Source organism: Rattus rattus, chromosome 1 (assembly GCF_011064425.1).
Source record: "Rattus rattus isolate New Zealand chromosome 1, Rrattus_CSIRO_v1, whole genome shotgun sequence".
NCBI lineage: Eukaryota > Metazoa > Chordata > Mammalia > Rodentia > Muridae > Rattus > Rattus rattus.
Genome location: NC_046154.1, coordinates 65503246 through 65526007, shown reverse-complemented (window position 1 = coordinate 65526007; position 22762 = coordinate 65503246). Strand labels below are relative to the sequence as shown.

General features: G+C 38.4%; 1 protein-coding gene across 1 annotated transcript; it reads left to right on the top strand.

The window, feature by feature from the left end:
* The first annotated feature begins 11005 nt into the window (after positions 1-11005).
* LOC116888010 (interferon alpha-1) lies at positions 11006-11566 on the top strand. The gene has a single exon (XM_032889427.1). It carries the CDS (start codon positions 11006-11008, stop codon positions 11564-11566), a length of 561 nt encoding a protein of 186 aa, XP_032745318.1.
* Positions 11567-22762: the final 11196 nt, after the last annotated feature.

Genomic DNA, 22762 nt, shown 5'->3' with positions numbered 1-22762 from the left:
AATCAACTGTCTAGATGTTTCAGCAATATTGAACAATTGTTTCAATATGCAAAACCATTTTTATGTTTGCACCCATTTGGGTTTATTTGTTTATTTATTTATTTATTTATTTTTACTGCTAGTAATATAATTTAAGGTATTTCTGTTTAATCTTGCAGCCTATATTTCTTAATATAACAAATCGTCACTTATAATTAATTTGTTTTGTATTCAAATAAATTTGCTTTATAAAACACTTTGGATTAGTTAATTTGTTATCTCATTAACATTATCAAATATTTTTCACATTAGAGTCTACACTGTACATGAACACTTTCTAAATATTAGAGAGGATAGACATATACACTGCACAGAATTTAGACAAGCCCTAAATATTTTTCATCTTCTCTCTAGCATATAGTATTCTTCTGGCTGGATAGACAGCTGCTGTGCAGAAGACAACCAGAGAGTCTTGCTCCTCACATTCCTTAGTCCCCTTTGACCAAATATGTCCTGGGTTAATTTAGCATCTGGTTTCCCTGATCTCATATACTTATCATCTACTCTTATCATTAATGAGTTTAATTGTTTTAGGTTCTAAATATGAGTGAGGTCATGTACAGCAACACAAAACAGATAAAAAATTACTAGCCTGCATATATGGCATAGAAAAGCAAGACAAGAAGACCCTGGGAATTAACCCCACTCGTCATAGCCTCATAAACCAATCCGGGAATAAATCCAACCAGGAGAGTGAAGTGACTCTAAAATTAACCCTTTGAAACACCACTATTCCTTTTCTATTTCCTGGACCTTTCCTCTTCCCATTTTCTACTTCTCTTTTCTGTGACTTGTTTCTCTTTCTTTTCTTCTTCCTCCTCCTCCTTGTCATCATCGTCGTCATTGTCGTCGTCGTCGTCGTCGTCGTCGTCGTCGTCGTCGTCGTCGTCGTCATCACCTTCATCCTGCTGGTACAGTACCATCTCGTGGAGCAAGGGTAGCCACTCTCAGGGGTCCCATCTCTGAAGATACCTGAATCTTTTTCCTCCAGCAGCCATCTTTTGCCACAGTTCCTCAGCTGGAGATTGGAATTGCCTCTGTTTTCCAAGCTGATATTTTGTCTGGCTTGGTCATGTCCATTCAGTCATAACCACTCACAGTTCACATGAGAAACTACGCTGTTGGGTTCAAGAACACGGCTTTGCTGCATCATCCACTGCCTCTGGTTCTTCCAATTCGTCTCCCTCTTCTTCAATGGTTCCTGAGGCCAGGAAATCAGCCCTTCCTTTTCTCAGTGAACAGTTGTGAGTCTCTCCATTCATTGGCAGGGACTGAGAAAGAGTTCTGTGGTAAGCATTGGACAGTGCAGGAACCCCCTCTTAGATGTAAGCTCTAATTTCAAATCAGGCATGTTGACAGTATGTAGACAACCGACCTCAGGGTTTTCTTTCTAGGAAAGCAGAGAAGAGACACAGAATTGGAGACTTCAACCATCCAACCAACATTTCAGGAGAGACGAAAGAGTAAATGCAAAAATACAGAGAGTTGAGGCACTGAAAACCCTTGCTGCTGTAACAATTAAATGAATACTTCTGCCATTAGACACATTGGAAATGGAAGACTAATCACTGAATTCAATATTCAATACGAATTGATGGCTGAAAAATATATGGGCATTATTGTCTTAGACTGAAACTGAAAGTGGAACTACAGGTAAATGTATACATTATATGTGATATGCTGTATATGTGATATAATACCATAATGTTATATATGTATGTATATATGTGTAACTCATGTACGCATACACATAGCTTTCTCCCAGTACCTCCCTGCTGTCCCAGACCCCATCTTTCAGTGTCACTGTCCTTTTTCCCCCTCCCTGATGAGAAAAGCCCCAATGTGTGCTCCTCATTCTCTCCTCATTACCCAGCTCTGCTCACTCTACAAATGCTGTCTCTTCTTTACATCTTGATTCCTGACTGGAGGTTTTTAAAACATTAAACCACCATTGAAACCAGAATGAAAGAGCTCAAGGTTTGAATGGAATTCTCAGGTATAGGAATTTCCTCTTAATTTTAAACCTTAGTCAATGTTCTTCTAATGACCTAAAGCTAACTGTTTCAACAAGGAAAAGAAAGAGAATAAAAGAAAAAAGAAAGACAGGAAAAAAGAGAAAGAAGGAAAGAAGAAAGAGGAAGGAAGGAAGATGAAAAGGAAAGGAAGAAGAAAGGAAGGAAAGAAAGAGAGAAAGAAAAGGGAAACCAAAAGTTCGATTATGAGAAAAATTTAGAGAAGAAGAGTGCCACCTACTGGCTTGGCCCGCAAAGAACACACAGAATCCAATTCGGGGGAGTTTTTCATTTTTACAGAATTCTGTTTCCTGGCAGTTTCCTGCACTGAAACAGAATTTTCTCCAGAAGAACTGAATTCAGATATTCCCTTCAAATTCATCTTAGGAAGGGAAGTCTTCTCAGGTCCACAAGTCATGTCATCTGAGCAATGGGCAAGTATGTATAAATGCTGGGAGCCAAGCCCTCTTACGCACCCTCTGTCTCAGGAATGTTTCAGGAACGTCAAGTCCACTTACACCCTCTATGAAACCTAGCCAGTTATCTGTTTCTGATCAATATACCTGCAATTTACTGTTTAGGGCTATAGCAAGGGTGGTGACGCTAGTGAAATGGACCTTTGGCCCTGCATGGCCTTCCCGCCTGCTTGTTTTTATAAGCCACTGTATCAAAATAAAGTTTAAGAGCTTGATCAGACCACAGACTTGCTCCCCTTCTTTGTACTTCCTGCCCCCCATTCTTTCGCCCCTCCCAGGTCTCCGCTGAAACCCCACATATAAAAAGGTCTTTTGTGTCATTTCCCTCTAGCTGTCTATAACTGAAGTTCTCTGGAGAAGGAGAGGTCTGTGTGCAGTCCTCTTAGTAGTGATTCACAACTAAACTCACATCGTTTTGATCATCAGGTAATGCCTTGTGAAACTGAGACAAGCAACCCTGAGCTAGGAATGCTGTAAAATAGCATCTGAGCCCACAGAAGAGATTCTTCACCTGCTGCTGTGTTGCCGTGAGCAACAGTGAGTTGGTAAATGCACTGATCTATGGCTGTCTTCTCATCTGTGACCTCAAGAGTTTAGGTAACTTACTCCACAATGGCCCATCCATGAAGTATAATGTGAATCCATGTTCCAGGCGATGGTCAACCTAAATTGAAGCAGAATAACATACATCTATTGGGTAAGATCTATGTTTTACAGGGGCCTGGAGCAACATATCAGAGACTCTTGACCCCTCGGCCTCTTTGAGGTTTGAAGGACACTTGAACAGAGGAATACAATGTGTATCTGTATGTAGAACTGCCAAGAAAATGCTTGACCTTAAGTTCCTTCTTAAGAGTAAGTTGTCAATTACAACACTTTCTCCTTGATGTTTTGTTCTGCCTCTGGACTCCTTGATCAGGAGAAAGATGTCTCTGTCTCTTTGGACAGTAAACATGCTCACACAAGTGTTGCCATGTCTGATTCCTCACATATAGATATATATATATATATATATGCATATATGTATATATGTGTATGTGCATGTATATGTGTATATGTGTGTGTATATGTGTATATATATGTATATATATATATATATATATATATCATGGGGACATACGTAAGTGAACTGTGTATTTGCAGAAAATCAAGTGATATAAACATGAACTGAAGATCTGTCAATTAAGGTAGTCTTTGCTGAGGATTGTAATTATTGGATAAATGGCTATTAGTGTGACTGCTAAACAGATTTCAGATATGACTTCCTGCACTGTTTCTTTGGTGGCTATTTTTAATGTAATCTTCATCACTTCCTTGGTTATTCAATAAAAGTGTTATTAAATAGCTTCAGATATCAACCTGCTCAGAAAATACACAGTGTCATATTATGTTTCAGACCTTTGATTTAATAACTTGTTTTTATTAAACAAAATTTGGGAATCAAGAGACAGAAATGGAAGTACTGAGACAGGAGAATGAAGTAGGTGACAAAGTACTGAGCCATCATTCCTGTACACAGAAGCAGACCTGATTCAATGCACACTGAATTCACACAGAAAAGGCCTTGCGGTCACGGAGCATTACACAGCTGTCCATGAAGACATATCTGTGTACAGTAACATAATGTAAGCTAGAGACTGCCAAGTTTGTCAAGCTTCAGGATTAAGAGAGTGAAAATGGCCACATGCAGTTCTCTTGTCAGATATTCCTGAGTTGCAATGACCAGTACCCACTGATGTAGAGCTGGACACAGAAGCATATTAACTAATGGAGGAAGTCTACCCTAATGATCTGGCCAACATCCTAGCTAAATCAGTGAGCTGCAAGCCAGTGTCAGGCACTGTGAGGAAGGCATCAAGAAGACAGTGACACCCATCTATGTCTTCCATATACACATGCACTTGCCCAGGGCAACACATCAAAAACTCTTTTCACTAGCCAATGAGTTGAAGTCTATTCACCACTTTCTCCTTTATCAGATGAAGTGTATCAAGTCATACATCAAGGTCATTGATGCTAGGCTGTTCAGGTTTTTTTTTTTCAATTTTATTTTTTTATTAGATTTATTTCTTCATTTACATTTCAAATGTTATTCACTTTCCTGGTTTCCTGTCCATAAGCCTCCATCCCCTCCCCTCCCCCTCTCCCCCCTTCCTCCATGCAGGTATTCCATATTCCCCTGCACTGGGGATACAATCTTGGCAGGACTAAGGGTTTCCCCTTCCACTGGTGCCCCAACAAGTCTATTCTCTGCTACATATGCAGTTGGAGCCCTGGGTCAGTCCATGTATAGTCTTTTGATAGTGGTTTAGTCTCTGGAAGCTCTGGTTGGCATTGTTGTTCGTATGGGGTTGCAAGCCCCTTCAACTCTTTCAATCCTTCCTCTAATTTCCCCAAAGGGGGTCCTGTTCTCAGTTCAGTGGTTCGCTGCTAGAATTCACCTCTGTATTTGATGTGCTGTGGCTGTGCCTCTCAGGAGACATCTATATCCCATGCCTTTCAGCATGCACTTTTTAGCTTCATCAATCTTATCTAGTTTTGGTGGCTGTATATACATGGACCACATGTGGGGCAGACTCTGAAAGGCCATTCCTTCAGGCTCTGCTCTAAACTCTGCCTCCATATCCCCTCCTATGGACATTTTTGTTCCCTCTTTTAAGAAGGAGTGAGAGCATCCATATTTTGGTCATCCTTCTTCTTGAGATTCCTGTGATCGGAGGAGTGCATCTTGGGTAATTCAAGCTTTTGGGCTAATATCCACTTATCAATGAGTGCATGCCAGGTGTGTTTTTCTGTGATTGGGTTACCTCACTCAGGATGATATTTTCTAGTTCATTCCATTTGCCTATGAATTTTATGAAGTCATTGTTTTTGATAGCTGAGTAGTATTCCATTGTGTAGATGTACCACATTTTCTGTATCCATTCCTCTATAGAAGGGCATCCATCTGGGTTCCTTCCAGCTTCTGGTTATTATAAATAAGGCTGCTATGAACATAGAGAATTATGTGTCTTTGTTGGATGTTGGAGCATCTTTTGGGTATATGCCCAAGAGAGGTATAGCTGGGTCCTCAGGTAGTTCAATGTCCAATTTTCTGAAGAACCTCCAGACTGATTTCCAGAATGGTTGTACCAGTCTGCAATCCCACCAACAATGGAGGAGTGTTCCTCTTTCTCCGCATCCTCGCCAGCATCTGCTGTCACCTGAGTTTTTAATCTTAGCCATTCTGGCTGGTGTGAGGTGGAATCTCAGGGCTGTTTTGATTCACATTTCCCTTATAACTAAAGATGTTGAACATTTCTTTAGGTGCTTCTCAGTAATTCGGCGTTCCTCAGCTGTGAATTCTTTGTTTAGCTCTGAACCCCATTTTTTAAATAAGGCTATTTGTCTTCCTGCAGTCTAACTTCATGAGTTCTCTGTATATTTTGCATATAAGCCTTCTACCAGTTGTAGGATTGGTAAAGATCTTTTCCCAATCTATTGGTTGCTGTTTTGTCCTAACAACAGTGTCCCTTGCCTTACAGAAGCTTTGCAGTTTTATGAGATCCCATTTGTCGATTCTTGATCTTAGAGCATAAGCCACTGGTGTTTTGTTCAGGAAATTTTCTCCAATACCCATGTGTTCGAGATTCTTCCCCACTTTTTCTTCCTTTAGTTTGAGTGTATCTGGATTGATGTGGAGGTCCTTGATCTACTTGGACTTAAGCTTTGTACAGAGCAATAAGAATGGATCCATCTGCATTCTTCTCCATGCTGACCTCCAGTTGAACCAGCACCATTTGCTGAAAAATGCTCTTTTTTTCCATTGGATGGTTTTGGCTCCTTTGTGAAAAATCAAGTGACCATCGGTGTGTGGGTTCATTTCTGGTTCTTCAATTCTATTCCACTGGTCTATCTGTCTGTCTCTGTAACAACACCATGAGTTTGTTTTTATCTCTATTGCTCTGTAATACTGCTAGAGTTCAGGGATAGTGATTCCCCCAGAAGTCCTTTTATTGTTGAGGATAGTTTTAGCTATCCTGGGTTTTTTGTTATTCCAGACAAATTTGCAAATTGTTCTAACTCTCTGAAGAATTGGATTGGTATTTTGATGGGGATTGCATTGAATCTGTAGATCGCTTTTGGTAAAATGTCCATTTTTACTATATTAATCCTGCCAATCCATGAACATGGGAGATCTTTCCATCTTCTGAGATCTTCTTCAATTTCTTTCTTCAGAGGCTTGAAATTCTTATCATACAGATCTTTCACTTGCTTGGTTAGAGTCACACCGAGGTATTTTATATTATTTGGGACTATTATAAAGGGTGTCGTTTCCCTAATTTCTTTCTCAGCTTGTTTCTCTTTTGTGTAGAGGAAAGCTACAGATTTATTTGACTTAATTATATACCTGGCCACTTTGCTGAAGGTGTTTATCAGGCTTAGTAGTTCTCTGATGGAACTTTTGGGGTCACTTAAATATACAATTGTATCATCTGCAAATAGTGATATTTTGATTTCTTCCTTTCCAACCTGTATCCCTTTGATTTCTTTTTGTTGTCTGATTGCTCTGGCTAGGACTCTGAGAACTATATTGAATAAGAAGGGAGATAGTGGGCAGCAGTGTCTGGTCCCTGATTTTAGTGGGATAGCTTCAAGTTTCTCCACATTTAGTATATTGTTAGCAACTGGTTTGCTGTATATAGCTTTTATTATGTTTAGGTATGGGTCTTGGATTCCTGTTCTTTCCAGGACTTTTATTATGAAGGGGTGTTGAATTTTGTCAAATGCTTTCTCAGCATCTAATGAAATGATCATGTGATTTTTATCTTTCAGTTTGTTTATATAGTGGATTACGTTGAAGGTTTTTTCTGTATATTAAACCATCCCTGCATACCTGGGATGAAGCCTACTTGATAATGATGGAGGATTTTTTGATGTGTTCTTGGATTCAGTTTGCAAGAATTTTATTGAGTATTTTTGCATTGATATTCATAAGGAAAATTGATCTGAAGTTCTCTTTCCTTATTGTGTCTTTGTGTGGTTGAGGTATAAGAGTAATTTTGGCTTCATAGAAGCAATTCGGTAGCGCTCTGTCTGTTTCAATTTTGTGGAATAGTTTGGATAGTATTGGTATGAGGCCTTCTATGAACGTCTGATAGAATTCTGCACTAAACCCATCTGGACCTGGGCTCTTTTTGGTTGGGAGACCTTTAATGACTGTTTCTATTTCTTTAGGAGTTATGTGGTTGTTTAAATGGTTTATCTGTTCTTGATTTAACTTCGGTACCTGGTATCTGTCTAGGAAATTGTCCATTTCCTGTAGATTTTCAAGTTTTGTTGAATATAGGCTTTTATAGTAAGATCTGATGATTTTTTGAATTTTCTCTGAATCTGTAGTTATGTCTCCCTTTTCATTTCTGATTTTGTTAATTTGGACACACTCTCTGTGTCCTCTCAGTCTGGCTAAGGGTTTATCTATCTTGTTGATTTTCTCAAAGAACCAACTTTTGGTTCTGTTGATTCTTTCTATGGTTCTTTTTGTTTCTACTTGGTTGATTTCAGCTCTGAGTTTGATTATTTCCTGCCTTCTACTCCTCCTGGGTGTATTTGCTTCTTTTTGTTCTAGAGCTTTTAGGAGTGCTGTCAAGCTGCTGATATATGCTCTCTCCTGTTTCTTTCTGCAGGCACTCAGAGCTATGAGTTTTCCTATTAGTACATCTTTCATTGTGTCCCATAAGTTTGGGTATGTTGTACCTTCATTTTCATTAAATTCTAAAAAGTCTTTAATTTCTTTCTTTATTTCTTCCTTGACCAGGTTATCATTGAGTAGATCATTGTTCAACTTTCATGTATATGTGGGAATTCTTTCCTTATTGTTATTGAAGACCAGCTTTAGCCTGTGGTGGTCTGATAGGACATATTGGATTATTTCTATCTTTCTGTATCTGTTGAGTCCTGTTTTGTGACTCATTATATGGTCAATTTTGGAAAATGTACCATGAGGTGCTGAGAAGAATGTATATCCTTTTGCTTTAGGATAGAATGTTCTATAAATATCTGTTAAGTCCATTTGGTTCATGACTTCTCTTAGTCTGTCTATGTCTCTGTTTAATTTCTGTTTCCATGATCTGTCCATTGATGAGAGTGGGGTGTTGGAATCTCCTACTATTATTGTGTGAGGTGCAATGTATGTTTTGAACTTTAGTAAGGTTTTCTTTACGTATGTAGGTGCCCTTGTATTTGGAGCATAGATATTTAGGATTGAGAGTTCATCTTGGTGGATTTTTCCTTTGATGAATATGAAGTGTCCTTCCTTATCTTTTTTGATGACTTTTAGTTGAAAATTGATTTTATTCAATATTAGAATGGCTACTCCAGCTTGCTTCTTCAGACCATTTGCTTGGAAAATTGTTTTCCAGCCTTTCACTCTAAGATAGTGTCTGTCTTTGTCTCTGAGGTGTGTTTCCTGTGGGCAGCAAAATCCTTAGTCCTCATTGCGTATCCAGTTTGTTAATCTATGTCTTTTTATTGGGGAATTGAGTCCATTGGTGTTGAGAGGTATTAAGGAATAGTGATTGCTATTTCCTGTTACCTTTGTATTTGGAGCTGAGGTTATGTTTGTGTGCTTGTCTTCTCTTTGTTTTATTGCAAAAACAATTAGTTTCTGCTTTTTCTAGGGTGGAGCTTGCCTCCTTATGTTGGGCTTTACCATTTATTATCCTTTGTAGGGCTGGGTTTGTAGAAAGACATTGTGTAAATTTGGTTTTGTCATGGATTATCTTGGTTTCTCCATCCATGTTTATTGAGAGTTTTGCTGGATACAGTATCCTGGGCTGGCATTTGTGCTCTCTTAGGGTCTTCTGGCTTTCATAGTCTCTGGTATGAAGTCTGGTGTAATTCTGATAGGTCTGCCTTTATATGTTACTTGACCTTTTCCACTTATTGCTTTTAATATTCTTTCTTTGTTTTGTGCATTTGGTGTTTTGTTTATTATGTGACGGGAGGAGTTTCTTTTCTGGTCCATGGTATTTGGAGTTCTGTAGGCTTCTTGTATATTTATGGGTATCTCTTTCTTTAGGTTAGGGAAGTTTTCTTCTATGATTTTGTTGAAGATATTTACTGGTCATTTGAGTTGAGAGTCTTCACTCTCTTCTGTACCTATTATCCTTAGGTTTGATCTTCTCATTTTGTCCTGGATTTCCTGTATGTTTTGGGTCAGTAGCTTTTTTGGTTTTACATTATCTTTGACAGTTGTGTCGATGATTTCTATGGAATCTTCTGCTCCTGAGATTCTCTCTTCTATCTCTTGTATTCTGTTGGTGATGCTTGCATCTATGGCTCCTTGTCTCTTCCTTTGGTTCTATATCCAGGGTTGTCTCCCTTTGTGCTTTCTTTATTGTTTCTATTTCCATTTTTAATTCCTTCACCTGTTTGATTGTGTTTTCGTGTAATTCTTTCAGGGATTTTTGTGTTTCCTCTCTAAGGGATTCTATTTATTTACTTGTGTTTTTCTGCATTTCTCTAAGGGAGTTCTTTATGTCTTTCTTGAAGTCCTCCATCATCATGATCAAATGTGATCCTAAATCTAGATCTTGCTTTTCTGGTGTTTTTGGATATTCAGTCTTTGCTTTGGTGGGAGAATTGGGCTCCGATGATGCCATGTAGTCTTGGTTTCTGTTGCTTGCGTTCCTGTGCTTGCCTCTTGCCATCAGGTTGTCTCTGGTGTTATCTTGCTTTGCTTTTTCTGGCAGTGGCTTGACCGTCCTATATGCCTGTGTGTCAGGAGTGCTGTAGACCTGTTTTCCTGTTTTCTTTCAGCCAGTTATGGGAACAGAGTGTTCTGCTTTCAGGCATGTAGTCGTTCCTGTCTACTGGCTTTCAGCCGTTCCTATGGGTGTGTGTCCTGAGTACAACAGGCAGGTCCCTTGGAGCAGAAAAATTGATCTTACCTCTGGTCTCAGGCCTGAAGGAGCTCTTTGGGGCTGGGTTTCAGCTCTCCATGAGGGCAGCAACCAAAGGGCCTGCCCCTCCTTTTCCTGAAAACATATTTTTATTTAAATACTTTCAGTGTAATATAAATAAAACAAAATTAATTGTAAAATCAATTTAGTTAACTTTTATGTAATATTTTACAGCAAATTTTGATTTACAATAAATATGTAAATTTTTAACAAAGACAGTTTAAGAGTGCTGTAAGAGTTAATGGAAATTCAAATTAGAAAATAATTGCTGGAAAACATCTTTAGGTTGGGGAGTAGTGAAAGAGGAAGCAATAATGAAAACCACAGTGGTTTACAAAATGCCCAGACCCAAACAGAGAATGAGTTAAAGAAAGTGAAATGTCCATTGGAAAGTTATGGGGGGGGCATTCAGAAAGTAAAACTACTATTTACCCTATTTAAGACACATCCACACCAGGATAGTCTTCAGAAAACCTAGAGTGGAAGGTTCAGGACCAAACAACCCCGAGAACCAGCAACATCTGCAAGATCCATAATGGCTAGGCTTTGTGCTTTCCTGATGATCCTGATCGTGATGAGCTACTGGTCAACCTGCTGTCTAGGATGTGACCTGCCTCATACTCATAACCTCAGGAACAAGAGAGCCTTCACACTCCTGGCACAAATGAGGAGACTCTCCCCTGTCTCCTGCCTGAAGGACAGAAAGGACTTTGGATTCCCCTTGGAGAAGGTGGATGCCCAGCAGATCCAGAAGGCTCAAGCTATCCCTGTCCTGCATGAGCTGTCTCAGCAGATCCTCAGCCTCTTCACATCAAAGGAGTCATCTATTGCTTGGGATGCAACCCTCCTAGACTCATTCTGCAATGACCTCCAGCAGCAGCTGAGTGGTCTGCAAGCCTGTCTGATGCAGCAGGTAGGGGTGCAGGAATCTCCCCTGACCCAGGAAGACTCCCTACTGTCTGTGCGGGAATACTTCCACAGGATCACTGTGTACCTGAGAGAGAAGAAACACAGCCCCTGTGCCTGGGAGGTGGTTAGAGCAGAAGTCTGGAGAGCTCTGTCTTCTTCATCCAACTTGTTGGCAAGACTGAAATAAGAGAAGAAATGAGTACTGAGCCAAAGTCAACAGGACTTTTCTAGACTAGAACAATGTACCTCACTGCTCAGATTCAGCCATCTCAAAACTGTTACTCAGTTGGGAGGAATGCACAGAATTTGTCTAAATGTTTCTCTAAAGGCATTTGTCCTCTTTCCACTCAGTTTTATGTCTATCTGTCTGTACCCATTTATTTCTTTCTGTACTTATTTATTCACTTATTTAACTATTTATATGATGTAACATATATTGTAGTATAATTTGGTACAGATATGTTTTCCATAAATTATTCCTAATATAGAAATGTAACTTGTTTTATTCATTCATTCCTTAATTACTTTAAATAACTTTATTGTTTACATTGATATTTTTTCTGTAAAGAAACTATATATTTAATCAAGCTGCCAAATATTGTACCCGCATATGACATTACATCATGTTCAGGCAATCAGATATACCTGTCTCTTGCTTCTCATCCATTCATGGTTAATTCTTAAGTCTTTCCTTTTCTCCTGTGTATCATATTCTTCTGAATGTACTGACAGCATGCTGTGTAGTGATCAGGCATAACATCTTGTTCCTATCAAACTGTGTAAAGGGATTTGTATTTGTGTAAAATACTCCACAACCAAGTTCTCAGCACAAAGGTCATTTATTTGACCCAGAAAGACAAAGGACCAAGAGTAAGAGACAAAGACAGGTGACAGAGGACTAGGGAGAAGCAGAGGAGATACTTGTCCTGGGGTTGGGGAGAGGAGACAAACATGACCCATAGGCAAAAGGCAGTGTATAAAACTACAAGGGGGAAAACCTCTGCTAGGATAAAGTGTTAATCTTGATTGGACAGCTTAATTGGGGCAGCCACAAGGGGGCCTTTGTTGGTTTTTCGTACTTTGATAGCTGGACTTTGGTAGTCATGCTTAGGTGAATGAAGTAGGCAAATCAGGGAATAGCCCTTGATGGGCAGCTTTACAATTGTCATGTAATGCTTTGTAGCAAAGCAGAGGAATTAAAGTAAAAGGGTATGGTCTGCCAGAGCCCTGTTTGACATGCTCAAGGCTGACTAGAATCCTTCATCGTGACTTAGTGTACTTTGAAAAGGATTTTTTTTTCAGCCTTTAGCAGCCTCTATGTTCCTGACACTGTCTACTCTCAACTTCTAGGAGTGTTTAAGTGATTGGAAGTACAAATATCAGTGAAGTCATATATACAGTATGTAAATAGAGCACAGTGTAATAACTATCTTGCCTATACAGTGACAAATGACATATGTCCTGAGAAGAAACCTGGAGTGAAACCCAGTCATAACAACCTCAAAAAATATCCTTTGAGATAAACTTAAACAAGGATTTGATATATGTTTATAATATGTATCTTTTAGGACTCCAGTATTCTCTCCCAATTTTATGTGTTCCCTCTTTTTAAAATTATTTTATTTACTTACATTTCAAATGTTGTCCCACTTGCTGGTTTCTACTTTGCAAAAGTCTCATCCCATTCCTCCTTTCCCCCTGCTTCTATGAGCATACTCCCCACCCACCCAACCACTCCAGTCTCACCACCCTAGCATCACCTTACACTGAGGCATCAAGCCTTCACATGTCCAAGGGCTTCCCCTCCTGTCAGCAAGCACTTCTTGGCATCAACAATAGTGTCTGGGTTAGGTGTCTGCAGACGGGATGAATCCCAGGGTGGTGTGGTCTCTGAATAGCCTTCCCTTCAGTCTCTGCTCCACTCTTTGTCTCTGCATTTCCTTTAGACCTCTTGCTTCCCTGGCATCTGGGATTTTCTAGTGGCTGTTCTCAGTTCCCCATCCCCCACTGTCACATACCTCCTTTCAATTTGCTGACCCTCTGTACTTCACCCCCCATGTCTCCTCCTACACCTCATCCTGTCCCCCTTTCCCCTCTCCTCTTTCCCTTCCTCTACCTCCCATGATTATTTTTCCCCCTTCTAAATAGTACTGAAGCATCCACACATTACCATTCTTTCTTTTTGAGGTTCATATTGTGTGTGAGTTGTACATGGGGTATTCCAAGAGTTTTGGCTAATATCCATTTATTAGTGAGTACATACCATGTATGTTCTTTTGTGATTGGGTTATGTTACTCAGGAAGATATTTTCTAGTTCCATCTATTGGCCTGCGAATTTCAAGAAGTCATCTTGGGTAATTCAAGCTTTTGAGCTGATATCCACTTATCAGTGAGTGCATACTATGTGTGTTTTTCTGTATTGGGATAACTCACTCAGGATGGTATTTTCTAGTTCAATCCATTTGCTTCTGAATTTCATGAAGTCATTGTTTTTGATAGCTGAGTAGTACTCCATTGTGTAGATGTACCATATTTTCTGTATCCATTCCTCTGTTGAAGGGCATCTGGGTTCTTTCCAGCTTCTGGCTATTATAATTAAGGCTGCTATGAACATATTGGAACCTGTGTCTTTGTTGTATGCTGAAGCATATTTTAGGTATACATCCTGGAGAGGTATAGCTGGGGCCTCAGGCAGTGCAATATTCAATTTTCTGAGAAGCCTCTAGACTGATTCCTAGAGTGGTTGTAACAGTTTGCAATCCCACAAACAATGGAGGAGTGTTCTTCTTTCTCCACATGCTCGCAAGCATCTGCTGTCATCTGAGTTTTTGATCTTAGCCATTCCAACTGGTGTGAGGTGGAATCTCAAGGTTCTTTTGATTTGCATCTGTAACTCATTTTTAATAGGGTTATTTGATTCTCTGGAGTCTAACTCCTTGAGTTCTTTGAATATATTGGATATTAGAGCTCTCCTAAATATAGGTTTTTTCCCTAATCTATAGGTTGTCATTTTGTCCAATTGACAGTGTCCTTTGACTTACAGAAGCTTTTGAATTTTATGACATTCCATATTTCTATAGTTGATCTTAGAGCCTGAATCATTGGTGTTCTGTTCAGGAAATTTTCTACTCTGCCTTTATGTTCGAGGTTCTTTTCCACTTTCTCCTCTATTAGATTTAGTGTATCTGGTTTTATGTGGAGATCATTGATCCTCTTGGACTTGGGCTTTGAACAAGGAGTTAAGAATGGACCAATTTGCATTATTCTACATGCTGACCTCCAGTTGAACAAACACCATTTGCTGAATATGCTGTCTTTTTTCCACTGGATGGGTTTGGAGTCTGTGCCAAATATCTGGGACTTTAATTTTATTTCACTGATTTACCTGTGTGTCTCTGTACAATTAACATGTACTTTTTATCATTATTGCTCTGTTGTACAGCTTGAGGTCAGAGATTGTGATTTCCTCAGAAGTTCTTTTATTTTTGAGATTGGTTTTCAATATCCTGGGTTTTTAGTTAATACAGATGAATTTGATAATTGCTCTTTCTATCTTTGTGAAGAATTGATTGGAATTTTGATGGGAATTGCATTGAATCCGCATATTGCTTTTGGTAAGATAGCCATTTTTACTGTTTGATTCTGCTGATCAATGGGCATCTTTCTATCTTCTGAGATCTTCTTCACTTTCTTTCTTCAGAGACTCGAAGTTCTTGTCATATAGATAATTCCCTTGCTTGGTTAGAGTCACACCAAGGTATTTTATATTATTTGTGATTATTGTGAAGTGTGTCGTTTCCCTAATTTTAACTCTGCCTTTTTATCCTTCGAGTAGAGGAAGGCTACTGATTTCTTTGATTTAATTTTATATCCAGTCACTTGCTGAAGTTGTTTACCAGCTGTGGGAATTCTCTAGTGGAAATTTTGGGGTCACTTAATTAAGTATAATAAGTATCATATCATCTCCAAATAGTAATATTTTGACTTCTTACTTTCCAATTTGTATACTTTGACTTCCTCTTATTGTCTGATTGCTCTGGCTAGGACTTCATGTACTATATTGAAAAAGTAGGGAGAGAGTGGGCAGCCTTGTCTAGTCCCTGATTTTAGTGGGATTGCTTCACGTTTCTTTCCTTTTAGTTTGATGTTGGACACTGGTTTCCTGTATATTGCTTTTACTATGTTTAGATATGGGCCTTGAATTCCTGATCTTTCCAAGACTTTTATCATGAAGGGGTATTGAATTTTATCAAATGCTTTCTCAGCATATAATGAGATGATCATGTCTTTTTTCCTTGAGTTTGTTTATATAGTGGATTATGTTGATGGCTTTCCATATATTGAACCATCCCTGCAGCCCTGGTATGAAGCCTACTTGATCATGATGGATAATTGTTTTGATGTGTTCTTGGATTTGGTTTGCAAGAATTTTATTGAGTATTTTTGCATCAATATTCATAAGAGAAATTGGTCTGAAATTTTCTTTCTTTTTGGGTCTTGTGTGGTGTAAGAATAAACATAATTGCAGCTTCATAGAGGGAATTGGGTAGTGTTCCTTTTGTTTCTATTTTGTGGAATAGTTTGGAGAGTATTGGTATTGGTCTTCTATAAAGGTCTGATACAAAACCCACCTAGTCTTGGGCTTTTTTTGGTTGATAGACTTTCAATGACAGGTTCTGTTTCTTTAGGAGTTGAGACTATTTAGATGGTTTATCTAATCCTGATTTAAATTTGTTACCTGGTGTCTGTCTCGAAAATTGTCCATTTCCTTCAGATTTTCCAGTTTTGTTTAGTATAAGCTTTTAATAGTAGGATCTGATTTTTTTTAATTTCCTCAGTTTCTGTTGTTATGTCTCACTTTTCATTTCTGATTTTGTTAATTTGGATACTGTTTCTGTGGCCTCTGGTTAGTCTGGCTAAGGGTTTATCTATCTTGATGATTTTCTTAAAGAATCAGCTCTTGGTTTTGTTGATTCTTTGTATAGTTCTTTTTGTTTCTACTTGGCTGATTTCAGCCCTATTTTGAAATTTTTTCTCACATCTCCTCCTCTTGGGTGTATTTGCTTCTTTTTGTTCTAGAGCTTTCAGACGAGCTGTTAACCTGCTAGTGTATATTCTTTCCAATTTCTTTATAAAGGCACTCATAACTATGAGTTTTCCTCTTAATACTGCTTTCATTGGGGCCCATAACTTTGGGTATGTTGTGCCCTCATTTTCTTTGAACTCTAAAAAGTCTTTAATTTCTTTCTTTATTCTTTGTCCAAGTTATCATTGAATAAATAGTGGTACAGCTTCCAAGTATATGTGGGATCTTTTTTTTGTTGCTATTGAAGACCAGCCTTAGACCTAGTCCCTGGTAGTCCAATAGAATACATGGGATTAATTTAATGTTCTTGTATCTGTTGAGGTCTGTTTTGTGTCCGAGTATATAGTTAATTTTTGAGAAGAAACCATGAGTTTCTGAGAACCATGAGAGTGGGATGTTGAAATCTCCTACTATTATTGTGTAATGTTTAATGTGTGCTTTGAGTTTTGGTGATGTTTCTTTTTTTTTTTTTTTTTTTTTTGATAATTTTTGGTTGAAAGTCTATTTTGTTCAATATTAGAATGGCTACTCCAGCTTCTTTCTTGGGACCATTTGCTTGGAAAATTTTTTCTCATCCTTTTATTTTAAGGTCATGTCTCTCTTTGATTCTGAGGTGTGTTTCTTGTTTGCAGCAAAGTGCTGGATCCTGTTTACATATCTAGTCTGTTAGCCTATGTCTTTTTATTGAGGAATTGAGTCCATTGATGTTGAGATATATCATGGACCCATGATTCTTGCTTCCTGTTATTTTTGTTGTTAGAGGTGGAGTTATGTTCATGTGTTTCTCTTCTGTTGTGTTTGTTGTGAGATTAATTTCTTGTCCTTTTCTTGGATGTAGTTCCTCTCCTTTTGTTGGACTTTCTATTCTATTATCTTCTGTATGGCTGGATTTTAGAAAGATATTGTTAAAATTTGGCTTTGTCTCAGAATACCTTGGTTTCTCCATCTATGGTAATTGTGAATTTTGCTGGGAATAGTAGCATGGGATGGCATTTTTTCTCTTATTGTCTGTATGACATCTGCTTAGGATCTTCTACCTTTCATAGATCTCTGGTGAGAATATGAAGTCTGGTATAATCCTGATAGGTCTGCCTTTATATGTTACTTACTGTTTTTGTTCTGTGTACTTCATGTTTTAATTTTATGGGAGAGAGGGATATCTTTTCTAGCCCCATATGTTTGGTGTTCTGTATGCTTCTTATATGTTTATGGGCATTTATCTCTTTAGGTGAGGAAAGTTTTCTTCTATAATTTGTTGGAGATGTTTGTTGGCCCTTTGACTTGGGAACTTTTACTTTCTTCTATACCTATTATTCCTAGGTTCAGTCCTTTCATTGTTTCCTGAATTTCCTGAATATTTTGAGATAGGAGCCTTTTGATTTTTGTATTTTCCTTGACTGTTATGTCAATATGGTCTGTTAAGAGTCTCCTGTCTGTCTCGTGTATTCTGTTCGTGATGCTTACATCTGTGACTGCTGTTATCTTTCCTAGGTTTTCCATCTCTAGGGTTGTCTCCCTTTAAGTTTTCTTTAATTTTTTCTATTTCCATTTTTGATCCTAGTCAGCTTTGTTCAATGCCTTCACCTGTTTTATTATGCTTTCCTGTATTTTTTTAAGGGAGTTATGTATGTCCTTCTTAAAGTCCTCTATGATCTTCATGAAATGAAAATTAAGAAATGAATCTTGCTTTTTAGGTTTGTTGGGGTATCCAGGACTTGCCGTGGTGGGAGAACTGGGTTCTGTTGTTGCCAAGTCAAATTGGTTTCTGTTGCCTATGTTCTTAAGCTTGCCTCTTGCCATCTGGTTATCTTTGGTGTTATTGTACTCCTTGTCTCTGACTGGAGTTTCTCTTGCCTTTGAGCCTCTGTTCCTGTGACTCTGTGATCCTGTCATCCTGGGTGTGTCAGAATACCTAAAGAGTGGAGCTGTACCTTGGGCGTGGGCTTTGTGGGATCAGGTCCAGTACAGGGGCTCTGCTTTCTGCAAAGGTTGGGTCCTGAAGGCAGGTTGGTTTCTGGCTGGATTTCCAGTATCACTGGTGTCCAGGTATGTTGGTATTTTGGTTATTGGGGCATGATTGGAGGTCTCACCTATAAATCTGGGTGTGTGAGAGTACCAGGGACTTGGGCTGTTGGGATCTGATCCAGCACAGGGACTCTGTTTCCAGAATAGATGGGAACTACAGGAATAATGTTTTAAGAGATGATTTCAGTTGCGTTGGTAAAAAGATGTAATAAAATTAGAATCAAGAATAGAATGTGCCTACTCCTCATAAGTAAGGCTTATAAGGACCAAATGGCCCTGGTCTTTTAATCTTATTTTTATATGTTTTTAAGTTTGGCTTATAATAAGCAAATGAGACTGCATAATAAGAAATACAATGAGATTTCAAAATTACACTAAAAAAAGAAATAGGATTGGGACAATTTTGTGTTAAGAAAAATCAGGTCTCAGGATGAAACCACAAGTGTGCACTTTGATAAGACAAGGCCATGTAAAAACTGCATCTTTGAACTTTATAGTGAGGTTATATTATGCAACACGGCTTTGAACTTGCTACTGATACCTTTCTGTAAATCCTCTGTTTTTGTAACATTTTACCTATGAAGCAATTCTTTCTTACATGGAATACTTTGTCAAAAAGTTATAAGAGGTTGACGAAAAAAGTCTTGGCACAGCCGATTTCTTTTTCACTCAGTGTGTGTGTGTGTGTGTGTGTGTGTGTTGTGAATGACTTCTTTCCTTTCCCCTTTCTCTCTGGTTCAAAAGGACTTAACAAGTTCTGAGCCCCTTGCCTGGCCTGTGAGAGGCTCCTGGCTTACTTGCCATAGAAAGGAGCTCTAGTAACAAAGAGTTTTACTTAATTCCCTGATGCTAAACAGTATGTGTTCACCATGAGATATTGGCACTTATGTAAGCACAGATAGTGAGAGAGACATTGTTAATTTTCCCCAGGGCTTATCTAACCATGAATCAGTAAGTTTTAGTTCTTATTGAAGCACAGAGCAGGAACCATTAATACAGACATTTCAGCACTTACTCAAGTATAGAACAAGAGTGAAGAGACATGTTCCTAGAGTTTAATAAAGCATGAGGAGTTAAGACTATGGATATAGAATTAATAAAGCACATATATTTATAAAATAAAGATACAGCATTCAGTAAAGCACAGAGAGTTAAAGAAAAAAGAAACCAAATAACCAAATGCTTTAATAAAGCATAAAAAATAAGATTATAAGACCAGGACCATTTGGTCTATAGCCTTTGCTCGACTCTGTGTTTCATCTCAGCTCAACCCCCAAAAGTCCAGGTAGGCCCCTATCATCTCCTTACACATCCATACCTAGGAAAAACCAGCCCTGAGGGTCAGGGTAATAGTTAGCATTTGAAGAAGACTGCAGATCCGACTACTAGAGTCGTTTGCAGAAATGGAGCGTCTTCATTGATCCTGATGTTGAGGGACCAGAGAAGTGCAGCCATGAGAACAACAGGAATTTGTTTCTTAGAGAGACAGAGATAGAGAAACCATTTTGTCTGTAATTAGTCACCTGTGGGAATAAAGAGGAAAGCACTGTGGTTCTCCGTCATGAAGAGACTCTGGGCTATGAAGTTTCTGCCCAATCACTGTCTAGTTACATAAGTACAAGGATCCACAGGCATCCTTTCTACTTAAAGTAAAGGCTGAAATGTCTCTTAAGGAGCAATGCACACATCGTAAGTGAATTAAGTAACTCTGAATGTGAATGTGCATGGGTATATCTGTGGTGTATGTTTGTGTGTTTTTGTGCATGCTACATCTCCAAGGAAGAGCAATGGACTTACAGATACAGACACAAGCTAAGGGTTCCTGTTCTCTCTATACTAGCCCCATGCACATGCTTACTGGATTCCTATATTTCTTTCACCCAACTAATCATTTGAAAATGACACTTTGGTCAGCTATGTGAATCCACAGTAATGACAGAAAAACAGACTAACTGGTTTAAGACTCCAAGAGAGAGGCCTTAGATGGCTATGGAGACTCAGCAGATGGAAGGGCACTGAGAAAGTCTGTAAAGCCAAGAAAATCATACCAGCATTAGCAGACATAGAGAGATGAGGGGACATGGTTCCCAAGTGTCTGACAGTATATACTCTGAAAGTAGAAAAAAAACTAAAATTATCAACAGCACAAAAGCAAATATTCCAGTTAAATACATTTTTTTTTACACAGGGGAAATAGTGACTCTAATATTGTCCTACAGAGAAGGGCTTTTTTTTTTAATATATAAAAGCATACATAGAACACTTATTGTCACCACTAAATGAATTCAATCTATTTCTAACTTTGAAAATGAGTAAAAAAGACTTTGATGTCTGCCATAAAACATGACTGTGCAGATCCCTTACTGCTATGAGGAGGTGTAGGGAATCTAGAACTGCTTCTACTGTGATTCGATAAGAACACTGTATATGGTATTGACTGATACTACAATATCCTGAGCATTGCATGATGATTTGTATGCTTTAATGGTACTAGAGTCATAGAGTGTAAGATTTCAAGCATTTGAAATACAAATTTTAAATATTTACCCATGTGTTTTGGTTTGGATGCAAAATGTTACTGGGGTTCAACATGTTGGAGGTTGGTACTCAGGGAAGCAGTGTTCACAGGATGCTGGAACCTTCACATCCTCAAGGAACAAACTTTATCAATGAAATCTATTGATTATTTCAGATTAGTAGTCTATTAGGCAGTGACGCTTTGCTGGAGGAAGGTTAGGGGGCTGCTTCCTAATTACTTCTTTTCTTGTCTGCCTCTTGGAGACCATGTAATGAGTAAATTTTTGAGACACATGGTCTTCCCACTGTGCAATGAATTCAGAAAACCTTGGTGTTAATGGTCTAAAGTTATGAGAAAAAAATGAATGAAAATTTAAGCTTTCAGATTTTAAATATCTTATTCCTCTTGTGTATGTGTGGGAATGTCTTCCTTTTTATGCATGCATGTATGTATGTATGTGTGTCTGTATGAGTTTTTGTGTGTGAGTGAGTCTATGTTCCTAAATGTCACTCACTATGTTTATGTGTAATTAAATGTGTGCCTGTATGTGTGTATGTGTTTGTGTATATTTGAGTATGTATATGTGTGAGTTTGTATATGGATGTGCATGTGCATGTTTGCAAGGGTTTGTGAATGTTTGTGAGAATTTGTGGAAATTTGTGCATGTGTATATGTGTCTGTGCCTGCGAGAGTATTTATGTTTGAATGATTGCAAATGTGTATGGGGAAATATGTACATGTGTGGGTATATGATTTTGGTTTTTCTAGTTTGTGTTCATGTATTGAATCTGTCTTATATGAGAGAGTTAATATGTGTGTTTGTATGAATTGGGAGGATTTATACATACATACATACATATATATATATGTATGTATTGTGGGAATGTATGTGTGTGCCTGTGTAAGTCTGTGTGTGTATGGATGTATGTGTGGGTATGTATATGTGTGTTTGTCCATGTTCATGTCTCAGTGTTGTATGTGTGACCATATACATGTAACAATGTCCATTTTTGTGTCTCTGTGTATATTTACTTATGTATGTGAGTATGTGTAATTGTGTATGTGAGTGCTTATCTTTGTATGTGTATGCTGGGGGGTTGTGGGTATGTGTGTATAGTGTGAGTGTGTTTGTATATTTCTGTGCATCTGTATATAAGAGTGGGTCTGTGTGTCTGTATATGCATGATGACTGAGTATGTGTAAATGTGTGTTTGTGTCACTGTGTGTGCATATGTGTGAGAGAGGCAGAGAGAGGGAGAGAGAGAGAGAGAGAGAGAGAAAGAGAGAGAGAGAGAGAGAGAGAGAGAGAGAGAGAGAGAGAAAGCAAGAGAATGAGACACACTGAGACAAAGTAGCACACAGGAGAATGTTTACCCATTTGCTATGAATGTGGAGGTCACAGGCCACCTTATAGGTCTTGGCTGTCTACTGCAACCCTATGTTACAGAAATCCAACCACGCTTATGAAACTTTTTCATAAGACTTTTTCCAAGTACAACCCTCAGGATGCCATGAAAATCATTGGCTAAAGAGCTAATATACAGTGGTGGCTATCTTTACCTTCATGAAAATTAATATAATGAAAATAACTTTAATTTTAGCCTTTAAACAATGGAAAAATTTGAAGTATACCATTATATCAGTGTGATTTCTGTAGAGACAGGGTTTCCCTGTGTAGTCTTGACACTCCTGGAACTTGCTCTGTAGACTAGGCTGGCCTTGAACCCTGATAACCTTTTGCCTGTACAATGCA